A 13,689-nucleotide genomic window follows, 5' to 3' on the forward strand; every position below is an offset into this window, starting at 1 on the left:
CATTTCTGAATACGAGGGTAACCCCCGTATTCAGAAATGCATCGTAACTTGAAGCCCATGCTTGACTTGATTTGAATGACGCCTGTCGTGAACGCACCAAAAGAAACGCAATGAGCGTCTAGGACGCGTTCGGATCAGGCGTCATATATATCAAGTCAAGCATGAGCCTCAAGTCAAGATACATTTCTGAATACGGTGGTAAGTGTGCGGTTTGGCACTAGTTTACTGGCTTCACTCCAGCTCCGCTGGTCTCTGGTGGTTGCGATAGCAGAGCAACGCATAATATTTTTTTCATCGCTAGCTGCGCGCCGCGTTTGCTCTCATCCTTCGCTGTGCCCGTTCACTCCTTCTCTCTTCTTTCTTCTTTATGTCCCCCTCCCCTTCCCCAAGGCGCTGAGTCGTGCTTCCTAGGGCTCCAGAAAATAGCGCTTAATTCTTCCTCTTCACAATCATAAACACACTCTCTCTCTACTTGTGACGTCGACACTCGCCACAGAAACGGGCGCCTAAAGGCCAAACTACACGTATACGCGTGCTAGCGCGCGGAATCTCGCGCCCACGCGCCTCACACATGCGCAGATGGTGCAGGACTGATCGTGCGCTTCGAAGCGTGGCGCGAGCATGGAAATGTAATGCTTACGCACGCTAACAAATAGCATTGTCCAACACGGCGGTATCCATGGCTCCCGCTCCAACGTGAACTCTCGTGATGGCTACGACCTCACTGGCGTTGATCGCCAGAAACTATTGAAATTATCTTTCGCTTTCTCTAAACTCATCTGAAACATTAGCTTTGAACACATAGCACGTCCTGCGATCGTTCTGCTATTCCAGTGCCCGTAGGCCTAACGAGATGCGTCCGCGTAGAGATAACAGTATTATGGTGGCTAATGGAGTAGCTGTGCCGACCGACCGATAGAGAAAGACATACATGACTGACCCATCTGGAGCGTAGCTCGCCACTTCGTATCATGGCGCAAAAGTGGCGCTGTGCTCTGTACAACAGTAGTCAGCGGCGCATGTCGTCTGGTGCTTGTGGAAGACGCACTCAACAAACAAGGCATGCAGAGTGAAAAAGTGTCATTTGTAGCCGTCAGTTTGTGGAATGAGGAGCTACAAGTTGCTATGTTGAAGTTTCTGCGACGAAAAAGTGAGCGGCATGGTTAACGGAAGCTCATCTCCGATGGCGAGCGGAGTCCGCACCATATAGTGGCAGAATTTCTGCTTCAGAGAAGATCAATGAGCGCATTTACGTACTTCTTCTCTCTGAACTATCACGGGGGCCTAAAGCAGCGTTGTTCTCAGCGCCGACAAGAGCAGCATCGGACACCACTTGTGGGCGAGTGACGCTTTTAGGAACAGTTCCTCAAGCGCGATTTCACCCATGTTGTGAACTAAGAAATGTTTACCAAAAATGCAGCAATATGGTGCTTCCGCTCATGTCTATAATATGATTCGATATATGACATATTTTGCGGCTGTCATCACACAACGTGATTATGACCGCAAACCTTCGGAGAGATCAGAGCAACAAGCTGCGAAAGAGCGCTGCGCAAATTACGATGTCATGATTTCGTGCCGGCGCTTACGGAGCTTGTCATCGCGCGCGTTTCATCAAGCTCCGTCACTGGATCTGAAAGTGGAAGGTTCCACGGTTGCTCCATTTTCTGTTTGAGCGAGATTAGTTTTAAAGCGAAAGCTTTACTGGCCGCGAACTTGCGATTTCGCCGTGGTAGTGCTCCGAGGAGGCACATGACGTCACAACGCGTGCTTCGCCGCTGATATTTCTCTGTCTTCCGCCTCCGCCGTTTGGTGTGACGTCACACCGCGGTCCTCGTTGTTGCGCTCGCCTCCGCTCGCTTCGCCAGCTGCGTCGCATGCCTGATAACATGTCGGAGGATTGAAAAGGAGAGCTCGCGTGCGCCGCAACCGCAGTTGAGGCGGCAGTATGGACGGCCACAATTCTGATAAGCAGGAGGAGGCCTCGAATCGACATCGAAACGAGATGAAGATGAAACGAATCGCCCAGGAAACAGGCAAACAGCGCGCTGAACGACTGGCTAAACGCCGCAACATAGCTAGACAACCAGACTAACCTGGACTTGCAATCAATATTTACCAAGGCTAACCATGCTCTATGCCTTAGCTTTTACTACGTATATCCTGGCATGGTCGAGCTAAACCACTGCCGTTTTTTTTTTAACATAACGCTCAAGAAAGCTTTCTTGCGTTTGCGCGTTCCCCTATATATACGTTAAACTAAAAGTCTTGAACGGACGCACAAGAAAGGCCCCACAAAGGTGCTGGCGTTTAATGTACTTAAGGCGACAAACGCTATTCTAAAGCTGTCTATCTTTTTCAGACATTTATTGGCCATCTGGCTGCCTCACAAAAATACGAAACGATGTCTACCAAGGCGAAACTGCGAGCCAAGTAGACGCGCGCTGACGCGCGTCTTGTAGGTTCCAACCGCCATTACTCGCGAGGCGCGCATACGCAAGGTGCGGGCGCGATCTTTCACGCGCCAGCAAGCTTACGTGTAGTTTGGTCTTAAAGCTCCGCTCTAAGAAAATCAATTCTAACGCGACACTTGTTCTTTAAAGATTTCACACACACACCCTAAATATTGCTTCACGCTATTCTACGTTTAGCGCCATTTTCTGTCTTCATTCTCACGCGTGCTTTACAAACGAACACAACTTCAACTAGAGGTTGTCAGTGAATAAATCTATCTTCTTCTTTTTCACTCATGCTCCAGCTAACCGTCCATCAAACGTGTCCAAATAGGCCTATTAGGAGGCAAGCATATAAAGCATCACATGCTCAAAGCTTTTAAAGTTGATGGCAACATGCCGAAACAACGGCAACACCTTCCTAGAGTGCTACTCCACGTGCGTTTGATTCCTATACGCCCACGTTTCAGGTTCTCTTGTAACCGCTACAGTTAAGACTATCTCGCTATGCACAGCAGAGGCAGCGACAAGCGCTGCCGCTACGAGACGCTGACTTCAAGAGTCAGTCGGTTCATGTGCGCTGTTACGTTTCGCCTACGACGCGCGGTTTAGCCGGCGCGACTGCAACAAAGCGGCAGACATTTTGGCCCGTTCGGCGTCGCCGCTACGCTCCCCGCCAAGCGCGTCCAGGCATGTTCCGATGCCACGTGCCTTCATGTGCGTGTGTGAGTGTATGTGCCATTGTGCCCGACCGGAGGCGCTACGAGAGTAGAAGTCACCTTCTCCTCCCAGCCATTGTGCCCGACCAGAGGCGCTACGAGAGTAGAAGTCACCTTCTCCTCCCAGCCATTGTGCCCGACCAGAGGCGCTACGACAGTAGAAGTTACCTTCTCCTCCCAGTCTTTGTGCCCGACCGGCGGCGCTACGACAGTATGCGTCACCTTATCTCATTGTACAATCACGTGCTCGTCTATTGAGGGGTTCCTTCTTGCCCTCAACTGCGAGAGTATAAAAACAGCTGCCCCCGGACGAAAAAAGAGGGCTCCGATTTCTTCTGTTGAGTAAAGTGCACTCCCGTCTCTCTACTTCGGTCAACCTGACCGCCAACTCTTTGCGATGTTAAAATAAACAAGTTGTTTCGTTGTTACCAGTCGACTCATGCTTTGCCGGGACCTTCGGATGCTTCCAGTTGTACCCCAGGCCGCCAGGCCAACGCTACCCTTGGGGCTTGCGACCCAGGTACAACAACGGGCGTCAGCGCCGAGTTCCCAACAGGTCGTACCATCGGTGCGACCACAACAACCGTTGCGATCGGTGGGATTCAAACAACTGTCTGCCAGCGGTGAGATCGCGACAACGGAGGCCAGCAGCGAAGAGATGCAGTTGACTGTATGCTGAGCAGCTCAACAACGATCCGGGAGCAGTGCAACGAGCCCTGTGTGATGACTGATTGCCTGCAGCGGAACGACTGCGCTGGACTCTTGGCTGCGAGGTTTGGTGAGTGCGGGACTTTCTTCTTCTGAGCTTTGCCAGGCTTTTGTTAGTGTCAGAAACAGAGCTGGTAATTGTGGTTGTCGTTGCTGCCGGGTTAGTTTGCGGCAAGACAATAGTAAGCAGTAGAGAAAGCAGCATTCAGAGCAGCCATGGATTTGAAGTCGTTGCGCAAACCGAAATTGTTGGAGCTTGCAAGAGAGTTGGGTCTGGATGTCTCGGACAAACTCAAAAAACCAGAACTGCTAAAGGCTATTCTTGAGTTAGAGGCTGAGGATGACGAGCTGTCGGAATGCCTTGAGACTATTGAGGAGAGGTCAAAAAGACAGGAGCGCGAACTTAAAGAGCAAAAAGAGAAACAGGAGCGCGAACTTAGAGAGCAAAAAGAGAGACATGAGCTCGAACTTAGAGAGCAAAAAGAGAAACAGGAGCGCGAACTTAAAGAACAGAAAGAAAAAGAAGAGCGTCAACACGCTTTGGAAATGAAGCGTCTTGAGGTAGAGATGGAACGCGCTCGTAATGGAAGTCAGGCACACGGTGCAGGAGAACGCGTATTGTTCAAAATGACTGACCTGATGCGGCCGTTTAAGCTTGGAGAGGACATTGGTTTGTTCCTGGTTAACTTCGAGCGAACGTGCGAGAAGCAGGGGTTCTCTCGGGAAACGTGGCCACAGCGCTTGCTCACTTTGTTACCCGGCGAGGCGGCCGACGTAGTCGCTCGCTTGGATAGAGAGGAGGCAGAGGATTTCGACAAAGTAAAATCGAGTCTGCTAAAAAAGTACAGGCTGTCAGCGGAGGCGTTCCGTCGGAAGTTTCGGGAAAATGAGAAAGGCAGAAGTGAGTCATACACAGAGTTTGCGTACAGGCTAATGTCAAACATGCAGGAGTGGCTCAAAGAAGAGAAAGCGTTTGGTGACCACGATAAAGTTCTGCAGTGTTTCGGGCTGGAACAGTTTTATAGTCGGTTACCTGAGAACGTGAGGTACTGGGTCTTGGATAGGCCAGACGTTTGTACGGTGGCTAAAGCCGCTGAGCTAGCCGAGGAGTTTGTGACGCGTCGGGCTCGCGGAGCTAAGGACGGTCAAAAGGGTGAATTTGGCTCGAAGTTTGAGAGGCCGAGGTTCACGCCCATGAGATTAAAGGGGGACACGCGTAGTGAGGATGCGAGTGAAAGCAGTCCGACCAAACGTAAAGAGACGGCGGCAGCCAAACGCAGAAAGCGGTTCGAGATGAGGCGAGCGCGCGTTTGTTATACGTGCCAGAAGCCGGGTCACTTTTCGGCGCAGTGTCCGGAAACAACACCAAAAGTTGTGTTTTTTTCATTATGCAGCACTGTCAAGAACATGAAGCTTCTCGAGCCTTACATGCGAGACCTCCTCGTGAACGGGAAAGAGTGCCGAGTGCTTCGCGATTCCGCAGCTACGATGTATGTAGTTCACCCGTCTTACGTAGAACCCCATATGTTCACGGGCGAGTGCGCATGGATCAAGCAAGCCGTGGAAGCTCATAGCGTGTGTCTGCCAGTAGCAAAGGTGCTTATTGAAGGACCTTTCGGAGCGCTTGAGACGGAGGCGGCCGTGTCATCTATGCTGCCCCCCCAGTACCCGTACCTATTTTCAAACAGGTCCGATCACCTCCTGCGCGAGAAGGGGCTTTTGTTTGGTGAAGCTAGTGTTCAGGCCTTAACCAGATCGAAGGTTCGGGAGCTCGCTGCAAAGGCGGTAGTTGCGGGGCCGACGTTATCAAACAACGAAAAAGGGTCAGAGGCGCAGCAAGCTGATATTCAGAGCACGCCCGAACTGAATAAACTTGAGTCTGTAACGTTAAAGGCACCAGATACCGGAGAGGAAAATCCCGATGCGGGAAAGTTAGAAGAGCTATCTACTGATTTGCTCATCGCGCCTACGTCAGACGGACTTGATAGGTTGCTAAAAGTCAGCCGGTCGGCTTTGATAGCCGAGCAAAAGAAGGATGGTAGCCTGGAAAACGTGCGCTGCAATGTCAAAGAAGGTATCGCCAGGAAAACTGCGCGTTTTGTGGAAAGAGGTGGAGTCCTGTACCGGAAGTATCTAGACCGCCGAGGAGTGGAGTTCGATCAGCTGATCGTGCCTCAATGCTATCGTCAGGATCTGTTGCGCTTGTCACACGGGGGTTCGTGGTCCGGACACCTAGGAGTTAAGAAAACTAAGGACCGTCTCTTGCAAGAGTACTATTGGCCAGGGTGTTTTCGGGACGCAGACCATTTCGTGAGGACATGTGACACTTGTCAGCGGGTGGGCAAACCAGGGGACAAATCAAGGGCGCCGTTGAAATTGGTACCTATCATTACGGAGCCTTTTAGACGGCTCGTTATTGATACAGTGGGACCTCTGCCGGTAACAGCCACGGGGTACAGACACATTTTGACTGTGATCTGCCCAGCGACAAAGTTCCCTGAAGCAGTGCCGCTTAAAGAACTCAGCTCAGTTGAGATAGTCAATGCACTACTGTCCATATTTGCGCGAGTTGGTTTTCCTGCGGAAATCCAATCAGATCAGGGCACAGTGTTTACTAGCGCTTTGACGACAACTTTTCTCGAAAGGTGTGGGGTAAAGCTGCTACACAGCTCAGTGTACCACCCACAGTCGAATTCCGTTGAGAAGCTCCACTCCGTCATGAAGCGCGTGTTGAGAGCATTGTGTTTTGAACATCGAACTGACTGGGAGCTGTGTCTGCCTGGGGTGATGTTTGCATTAAGGACCGCGCCGCATGCAGCTACGGGGTTTTCGCCAGCTGAGCTGGTGTACGGTCGCTCGCTTCGGTCTCCGCTTCGCATGCTTCGAGAATCGTGGGAAGGCAGGGGCGACGACCCAGTCGTGGTGGAGTACGTGCTTAAGCTCCTCGAACGCTTAAGAAGGGCACAGGAGTTGTCAGGTGAAGCAATGACAAAGGCCCAGCAGAGGGCCAAGGTTTATTATGATCGGACCGCCAGGGCCCGTCGTTTTGAGGTGGGCGATGAGGTCATGATATTGCGCACATCGCTAAACAACAAACTAGACGTGCAGTGGGAGGGCCCAGCACGAATTGTTCAGAAACTGTCGGACGTTAACTACGTGGTAAGTCTGCCAGGAAAGCTGAAAGCACAGCAAGTTTACCACTGTAATCTGCTCAAACCCTATAAACAACGGGAAGCAGTGGTGTGCATGATGGTAAACGTTCCTGAAGAGCTTCCGGTCGAGCTTCCGGGACTAGGCTCAGTGACGAACAGGGAAGACACCGGTCAAGTCATTAGTGACTTAGTCAGTGGAGCATCGCTGTCGCCTGAGCAGAAAACCGAACTACACCAGCTTTTACAAGAGTTTCAAGGTCTGTTCTCTGAGAGGCCTGGTAGGACTTCTGTACTTACTCATGATATAGAACTTACCTCCCCAGAGCCAGTACGATCCAAGGCGTACCGGGTGTCACCCCGCCAGAGCGATATTATGGAGGCTGAGGTAAAGAAAATGCTACAGCTCGGTGTTATTGAGGCAGGTGAGAGTGATTATACCTCCCCTTTGATTTTAGTTGAGGTACCGGGCAAGGAACCTCGTCCTTGCGTCAACTACCGCAGGCTTAATTCCATCACTAAGGATCAAATTTATCCGATCCCTAACATCGAGGAGCGCCTTGAGAAAGTTAGTAGCGCTCAGTTTATTTCCACCCTAGATCTTGTCAGGGGTTATTGGCAGGTTCCACTTACAGAAGAGGCTAGTAGGTATGCGGCGTTCATTTCACCAATGGGAACATTCCGTCCTAAAGTGTTGAGTTTTGGTTTGAAGAACGCGCCATACTGTTTTTCAAGCCTCATGGATAAAGTGTTGCGGGGACAGCAAGAATTCGCTTTACCGTATCTAGACGACGTAGCGATATTCTCCGCATCCTGGTCTGAGCATATGGCACACTTGCGGGCAGTGCTAACCCGCCTGCGCGAAGCGGGCTTGACAGTCAAGGCTCCTAAGTGCCAGTTAGCACAGGCCGAGGTTGTCTACCTCGGTCACGTGATTGGTCAGGGTCGTCGCCGCCCCTCTGAAATAAAGGTGGCCGCTGTGCGAGACTTCCCGCAACCGCGCACGAAGACCGATATTCGGTCGTTCTTAGGTGTCGCCGGCTACTATCAGAGGTACATTCCCAGGTACTCTGATATCGCGGCTCCCCTGACGGATGCTCTAAGAAAGACAGAGCCCCAAACAGTCGTCTGGGACGAGACAAAGGAAAGAGCTTTTAGCGCCCTAAAGAGTGCCCTAACAAGCCAGCCTGTGCTACGATCGCCAGACTATACAAAAGGGTTCGTTGTTCAGTGCGATGCTAGTGAGCAAGGCATGGGCGTTGTACTGTGTCAACGGGAAAAGGGAGAAGTAGAACACCCCGTCCTGTATGCTAGTCGTAAGCTGACCAGTCGTGAGCAGGCGTATAGCGCCACCGAGAAAGAGTGTGCATGCCTCGTGTGGGCCGTTCAGAAATTGTCATGCTATCTAGCCGGCTCGAGGTTTATCATTGAGACGGATCACTGCCCTCTCCAATGGCTGCAGACCATCTCTCCCAAAAATGGCCGCCTCCTGCGCTGGAGCCTCGCTTTGCAACAATATTCCTTTGAGGTGCGTTACAAAAAGGGGAGTCTCAACGGTAACGCCGATGGCTTAAGTCGAAGCCCCTAACGTAGGAATCAGCCTCAAAATTGTTTGTTACTGATGTTTTTCTTCCTGAGGCAGGATTTTTTTTAACATATTGCTTTTGTTTAGTGTTTCAAAGTGATGATATGCTTTCTAGTGCAATTTTCCAATTTGTGGACGCGTTCTGAGTGATGCTAGACTACTGTAAGGAACTAGGCAGTGGTATAAAAGGGGAAAAGAGCCTGGCAGGGCTTAGTGAGGATTGTGCCGTGCTTGCTGACTGAGCGGTTGAGTTTCAGCGTAGTTCTAACGCTTGCCGGGAACGAGAACAAGAATGTGAACTCTCCCGAAGTCACTTTGCAGTGTCCCGTGCGAACCTGAACGAGAGAACGAGGCCTTCTCTGTGCGCTGCGCTCAAGAAACGTCGAGGGACGCCCGACTTCGGTTATGAGCATCATCGAGCGACATCCCTCCGGACAGCGGATGCAGTCCCCTGTCCATCGGGATCTCCTTCCCCCGGCGGGGCGGTCTGTTACGTTTCGCCTACGACGCGCGGTTTAGCCGGCGCGACTGCAACAAAGCGGCAGACATTTTGGCCCGTTCGGCGTCGCCGCTACGCTCCCCGCCAAGCGCGTCCAGGCATGTTCCGATGCCACGTGCCTTCATGTGCGTGTGTGAGTGTATGTGCCATTGTGCCCGACCGGAGGCGCTACGAGAGTAGAAGTCACCTTCTCCTCCCAGCCATTGTGCCCGACCAGAGGCGCTACGAGAGTAGAAGTCACCTTCTCCTCCCAGCCATTGTGCCCGACCAGAGGCGCTACGACAGTAGAAGTTACCTTCTCCTCCCAGTCTTTGTGCCCGACCGGCGGCGCTACGACAGTATGCGTCACCTTATCTCATTGTACAATCACGTGCTCGTCTATTGAGGGGTTCCTTCTTGCCCTCAACTGCGAGAGTATAAAAACAGCTGCCCCCGGACGAAAAAAGAGGGCTCCGATTTCTTCTGTTGAGTAAAGTGCACTCCCGTCTCTCTACTTCGGTCAACCTGACCGCCAACTCTTTGCGATGTTAAAATAAACAAGTTGTTTTGTTGATACCAGTCGACTCATGCTTTGCCGGGACCTTCGGATGCTTCCAGTTGTACCCCAGGCCGCCAGGCCAACGCTACCCTTGGGGCTTGCGACCCAGGTACAACAACGGGCGTCAGCGCCGAGTTCCCAACAGGTCGTACCATCGGTGCGACCACAACAACCGTTGCCATCGGTGGGATTCAAACAGCGCACAGACTCGCCGGCAGCGTGTCGACTGTTCATGTGGGCAATACTATCGCGCAGCGCCCAAAGAATACTCGGCTCACGGCTGGACCTGGACCACGGCATTACGTGGTGCCCAGTGCACAACGGACCGGACGGGAACGAAAGGGCAGAACGCATAGCTCGAGGAAGGAACGATCGAGCGCCGGCCACAACCCTAGAGGAACCTCCGTCTCCAGTGCGTGACATATTAGAGAATCAGAGGAGGGAGAGACGGGGATCTACGGCGCTCCGTACTCCAAACAAAATAGAAGACGAGCCCAAGACTGGCGTCGCATACAAACCACTTCATACCCACACCTAAACAAGAAGCACACGACATATCGAACACCTGCCCTTGGTGCGGCGCAAACCCACGCTGGCGCACATAACGTGGGAATGTACGGCTCGGCCAAGCAACGTCAACTCACTTTTTCTAAGGGTCACGGACTTCGTACGGCAGTGGCAGGCACTGCTCGCAAGCGAGGACCGGGGGAGCCAATTGGCCCTCCTGGACCAAGCTCAGCGAGCCGCAAGAGCCAGTGGAGCCCTTGACTGATGGCCCACCCCAGACCTGACACAACTCCAATTAGCTGCTCAATAAAGTTTTTTTTTCCTCCTCAGGTTCTCTTGGAAAAACTCCTGAGATCTTGCTCTGGCCTGAAGCGAATTTACCTCCTCGTGCGAAGCAAGCGCGGCGAAGAACCACAGGCGAGGATCAAGAAAATGTTCGACTCACAGGTGTGTGCATACATCCCCATTTATATGTAAAAACATGTATTCATCAAGCCTCTGTAACTCGCAATAATTGGAGCATTGCAAAAAAAAAAAGAAATGCGGATCCCACGCAGTGTGGTAATCGGTTGGCGCGAAGCTACTTTGATACAGATGATTGTATTAGTGAATAGTTTGCTGGCATTATGTGATGTTTACTACGTTACGTTGTGTAGAAGCCATTTTTCCGTACTGTAGATAATAGGCTGTCATACATGTGATGACATTCCTTTTGTTCAAGCAGGTACCCGACAATAAGTTGACTTCTTCATTCTTTGAACGAAATGAATGGTCGTTAGTGCTTCACGTTTGATAATCAATTGTAACTTACAATCGAAACATTGCTATGTGCCCTTTGGAGTCGCATTGAACTATACAAACGCGATTTGTGACATATAAACCCTCGCCACAGCCCAAGTCATCCCTCTCCAAACTGCCTTCACGCTAACGCCGTAGTTCTTATTCGTGCTTTTTCTTTCCTCGCCTCAGCTATGTGGAAGGCCCCTGCTACGCCAACATGACTAGGGAGTTTAAGACTTGGCGTGCGCAAAGTAATGATACGCGAACCACTGGGCTTGCAAAAGAACCGCAAAGGAGTACAAAAGAACGCAAGCCGAGAGTCGATACCCAAACCCGCTTGCGTACCCAAAATCCAAAACTCCCACATTAACACCAAACACAAAGAGAGAGGCAATAAAGTTAGGTCAACATGCTACATCTCAGCGACTGTAACGCTGTAGTACTGTGAGTGAGGATCGGCCCACCCACGCCTCTAATTGCACTGTCTCCAGGGTTGGCTCGCGCTATAATCCCCATTCAAACCCTTGCGATTACCTTCCACCGGTGACACAGTCGGCGCCCCTATAGTTCCCCCTCATGATTGCACAGTATCCGGACTTGGCCCAGTTTTGAATATACATTATTTCCAAAATCGGCCCAGTTTCTCGGCCAAATATGACTTCGGCGATATGCCTGACTTCGGAGGCAAAAAAAAATATTAGAGAAATAAACCTTCCTTTGAAAAAAAAGAAAAGCAGAGTTAAGGACAGATCATAAGTTGTTCAACTGACCCTATTCCCACCGTTTCTATTCCCCGTTTTTGAAGGAAATTACTTGGTATCTGGTTGAAGGAAGCTCACATATAGTCCCCTTTGAGATATATGGTCGGAAATCTGTTTTCATTTTTTTCTTCGCAAGACAGAAATAGAGAGAAAATGCAAAAAGATGAAAGACAGTAAGATCAACCAGTCGAGCGTCTGGTTTGCTATCCCATCCGGTAGGTGAAAACATGGTAGTATAGAAGGAGAAAAATAAGGAGAGAGTGGTATTTGCGATTGCACAACGGATGTACAACATACTCGTATAAGTGATCACTCAGGTATATGCCCTTGAAACACATAACTAATGCGCCAATAGTTGTTTTCACAGCCTGGGCTGTTACATGGGTTCATTCTGATAGCCGTTTCGATTGGTGATGCTGTCCAACACCGCAGGTGTCCGTCGTAGCAATCGCCGTGAATGAGAAAAAAAATTCCCAGTTCTCGCTAGGATCGAATCCGGGCCCGCTGCGCGTGATTCAGCTACTCTACCACTGAGTCACGCCAGCGCTTCGTTTTTTTCTAACATGATATTTATTGCATCATGCATATGCCAGAATCGTATTGTGCGCGAGAAACTTGCAAGCACTAGCCAACACATCTCGTATTCATGGCCTAGGAAGGACCTACAAATTACGTTGAGGACACCATGCACCACACAAAAACTACAACTAGATTTGAACTTAATAAAAAAGTGGCAACGACAAGCAACTTATCAAGAGGTGGCGCCAGTCCGGTTGAAAACCTGTAAAGTCATACATGTCCTTAAATTATCCAATCGCTTGAGAATGCTGAAACTCTGAAGAAACAACTGCTTGAGCGCTTCGCTCCAACATTGGTGTCTTCCATGAGCTATGTAGTCTAATTAGGAAACATATCAAATGGCACGTCTTCACCATAGGGCGCAATCAAGTATCGGATGGTATGTTGATTCAAAATGAAGTCTTTCTGAACAGTTATTTGAAGTTCATCCCCAAAAAATATTGCATCTTTAAAACTTGTGAAGCAATCCTCTATAGTCTCTGGTACATCGCTACGGCGGCAATTCATAGTGGATACAAAAATGCCTATTTTCACCTTTTTTTCACAGGTCACGTTTCAATGTTTAATTTAAATAAAAATGTTTTTGTACATAGGGATAAAGGAATCTTGCAGGCTCGCTGAAATACGTGCCTTTGCAGACTGCAGAACTGTAGAACGGTAAAAGGGAGGTGGGAAAATCATTGATATCGAATCTGTATACAGTTGTTTTCTGAACTTTCTGTAGAGTTACTCAGCAGAAAACCAAACCAAGAGGAATCCCACAGCGAAATCACTTCATACATAAAACCCCGCAAACAAGGTCACTCACAATAGCGCAATAAAACTACCAGGTTGGGTGAAGCATTGGCTAAATTAACCTGTATGATTGATCCTAGTATTGCGAGTGAAATATCTCGAACTAAGAAGCAACGACAAACAATCTGTCGCACAAATACATGCACCAGACGAAGTCCATTAGCACATACAGGTCTACAGATATTATATGGCCTCATAGACTCATAAGTAGAAGAACAGACAAAAGTAGTGAATATTCTATGAAAACATTGAATGGAAGTCCGGAAACAATGAAGTATCTGCAGTACGTAAAATATTTTTGTAGCAAGGAACAAGTTACAAGCCACCGCCCTGCCAAATATACAACGGCAGTGGAGCGTAAAGGTATCTGCATGGCGTTGAAGTGCCGGTACACATTCTCTCCAAAAATGTGCACTAAGCTTATACGCATCAAAAGGAACGCCAAAGTATTTAGGCAGCACGGTTGTCCATTCTATACCAGTATAGTGAGTCGCGTACATGCTCGTGAACCAAATCAAATACCTAAGCTTTCTGACGACCAATTTATCTGGGCAGTAGAAGCCATGCCAATTTTTTCAGTCAATGATAGAACTTTGTGAATACTCGGTTTGTCTGA

The 13,689-nt window shown here is 49.9% G+C and overlaps 1 protein-coding gene across 1 annotated transcript in view; it reads left to right on the top strand.

The window, feature by feature from the left end:
* The window catches only part of LOC142579504 (fatty acyl-CoA reductase 1-like), a 52,367-nt gene that overhangs the window by 15,305 nt on the left and 23,373 nt on the right, over nucleotides 1-13,689 (top strand). Inside the window, exon 3 of the mRNA XM_075689776.1 lies at nucleotides 10,489-10,605. Coding sequence (XP_075545891.1) covers nucleotides 10,489-10,605 — 117 coding nt within the window. The remainder of the gene's footprint in view (nucleotides 1-10,488; nucleotides 10,606-13,689) is intronic.

This window comes from Dermacentor variabilis, chromosome 4 (assembly GCF_050947875.1).
Source record: "Dermacentor variabilis isolate Ectoservices chromosome 4, ASM5094787v1, whole genome shotgun sequence".
Taxonomy (NCBI): Eukaryota; Metazoa; Arthropoda; class Arachnida; order Ixodida; family Ixodidae; genus Dermacentor; species Dermacentor variabilis.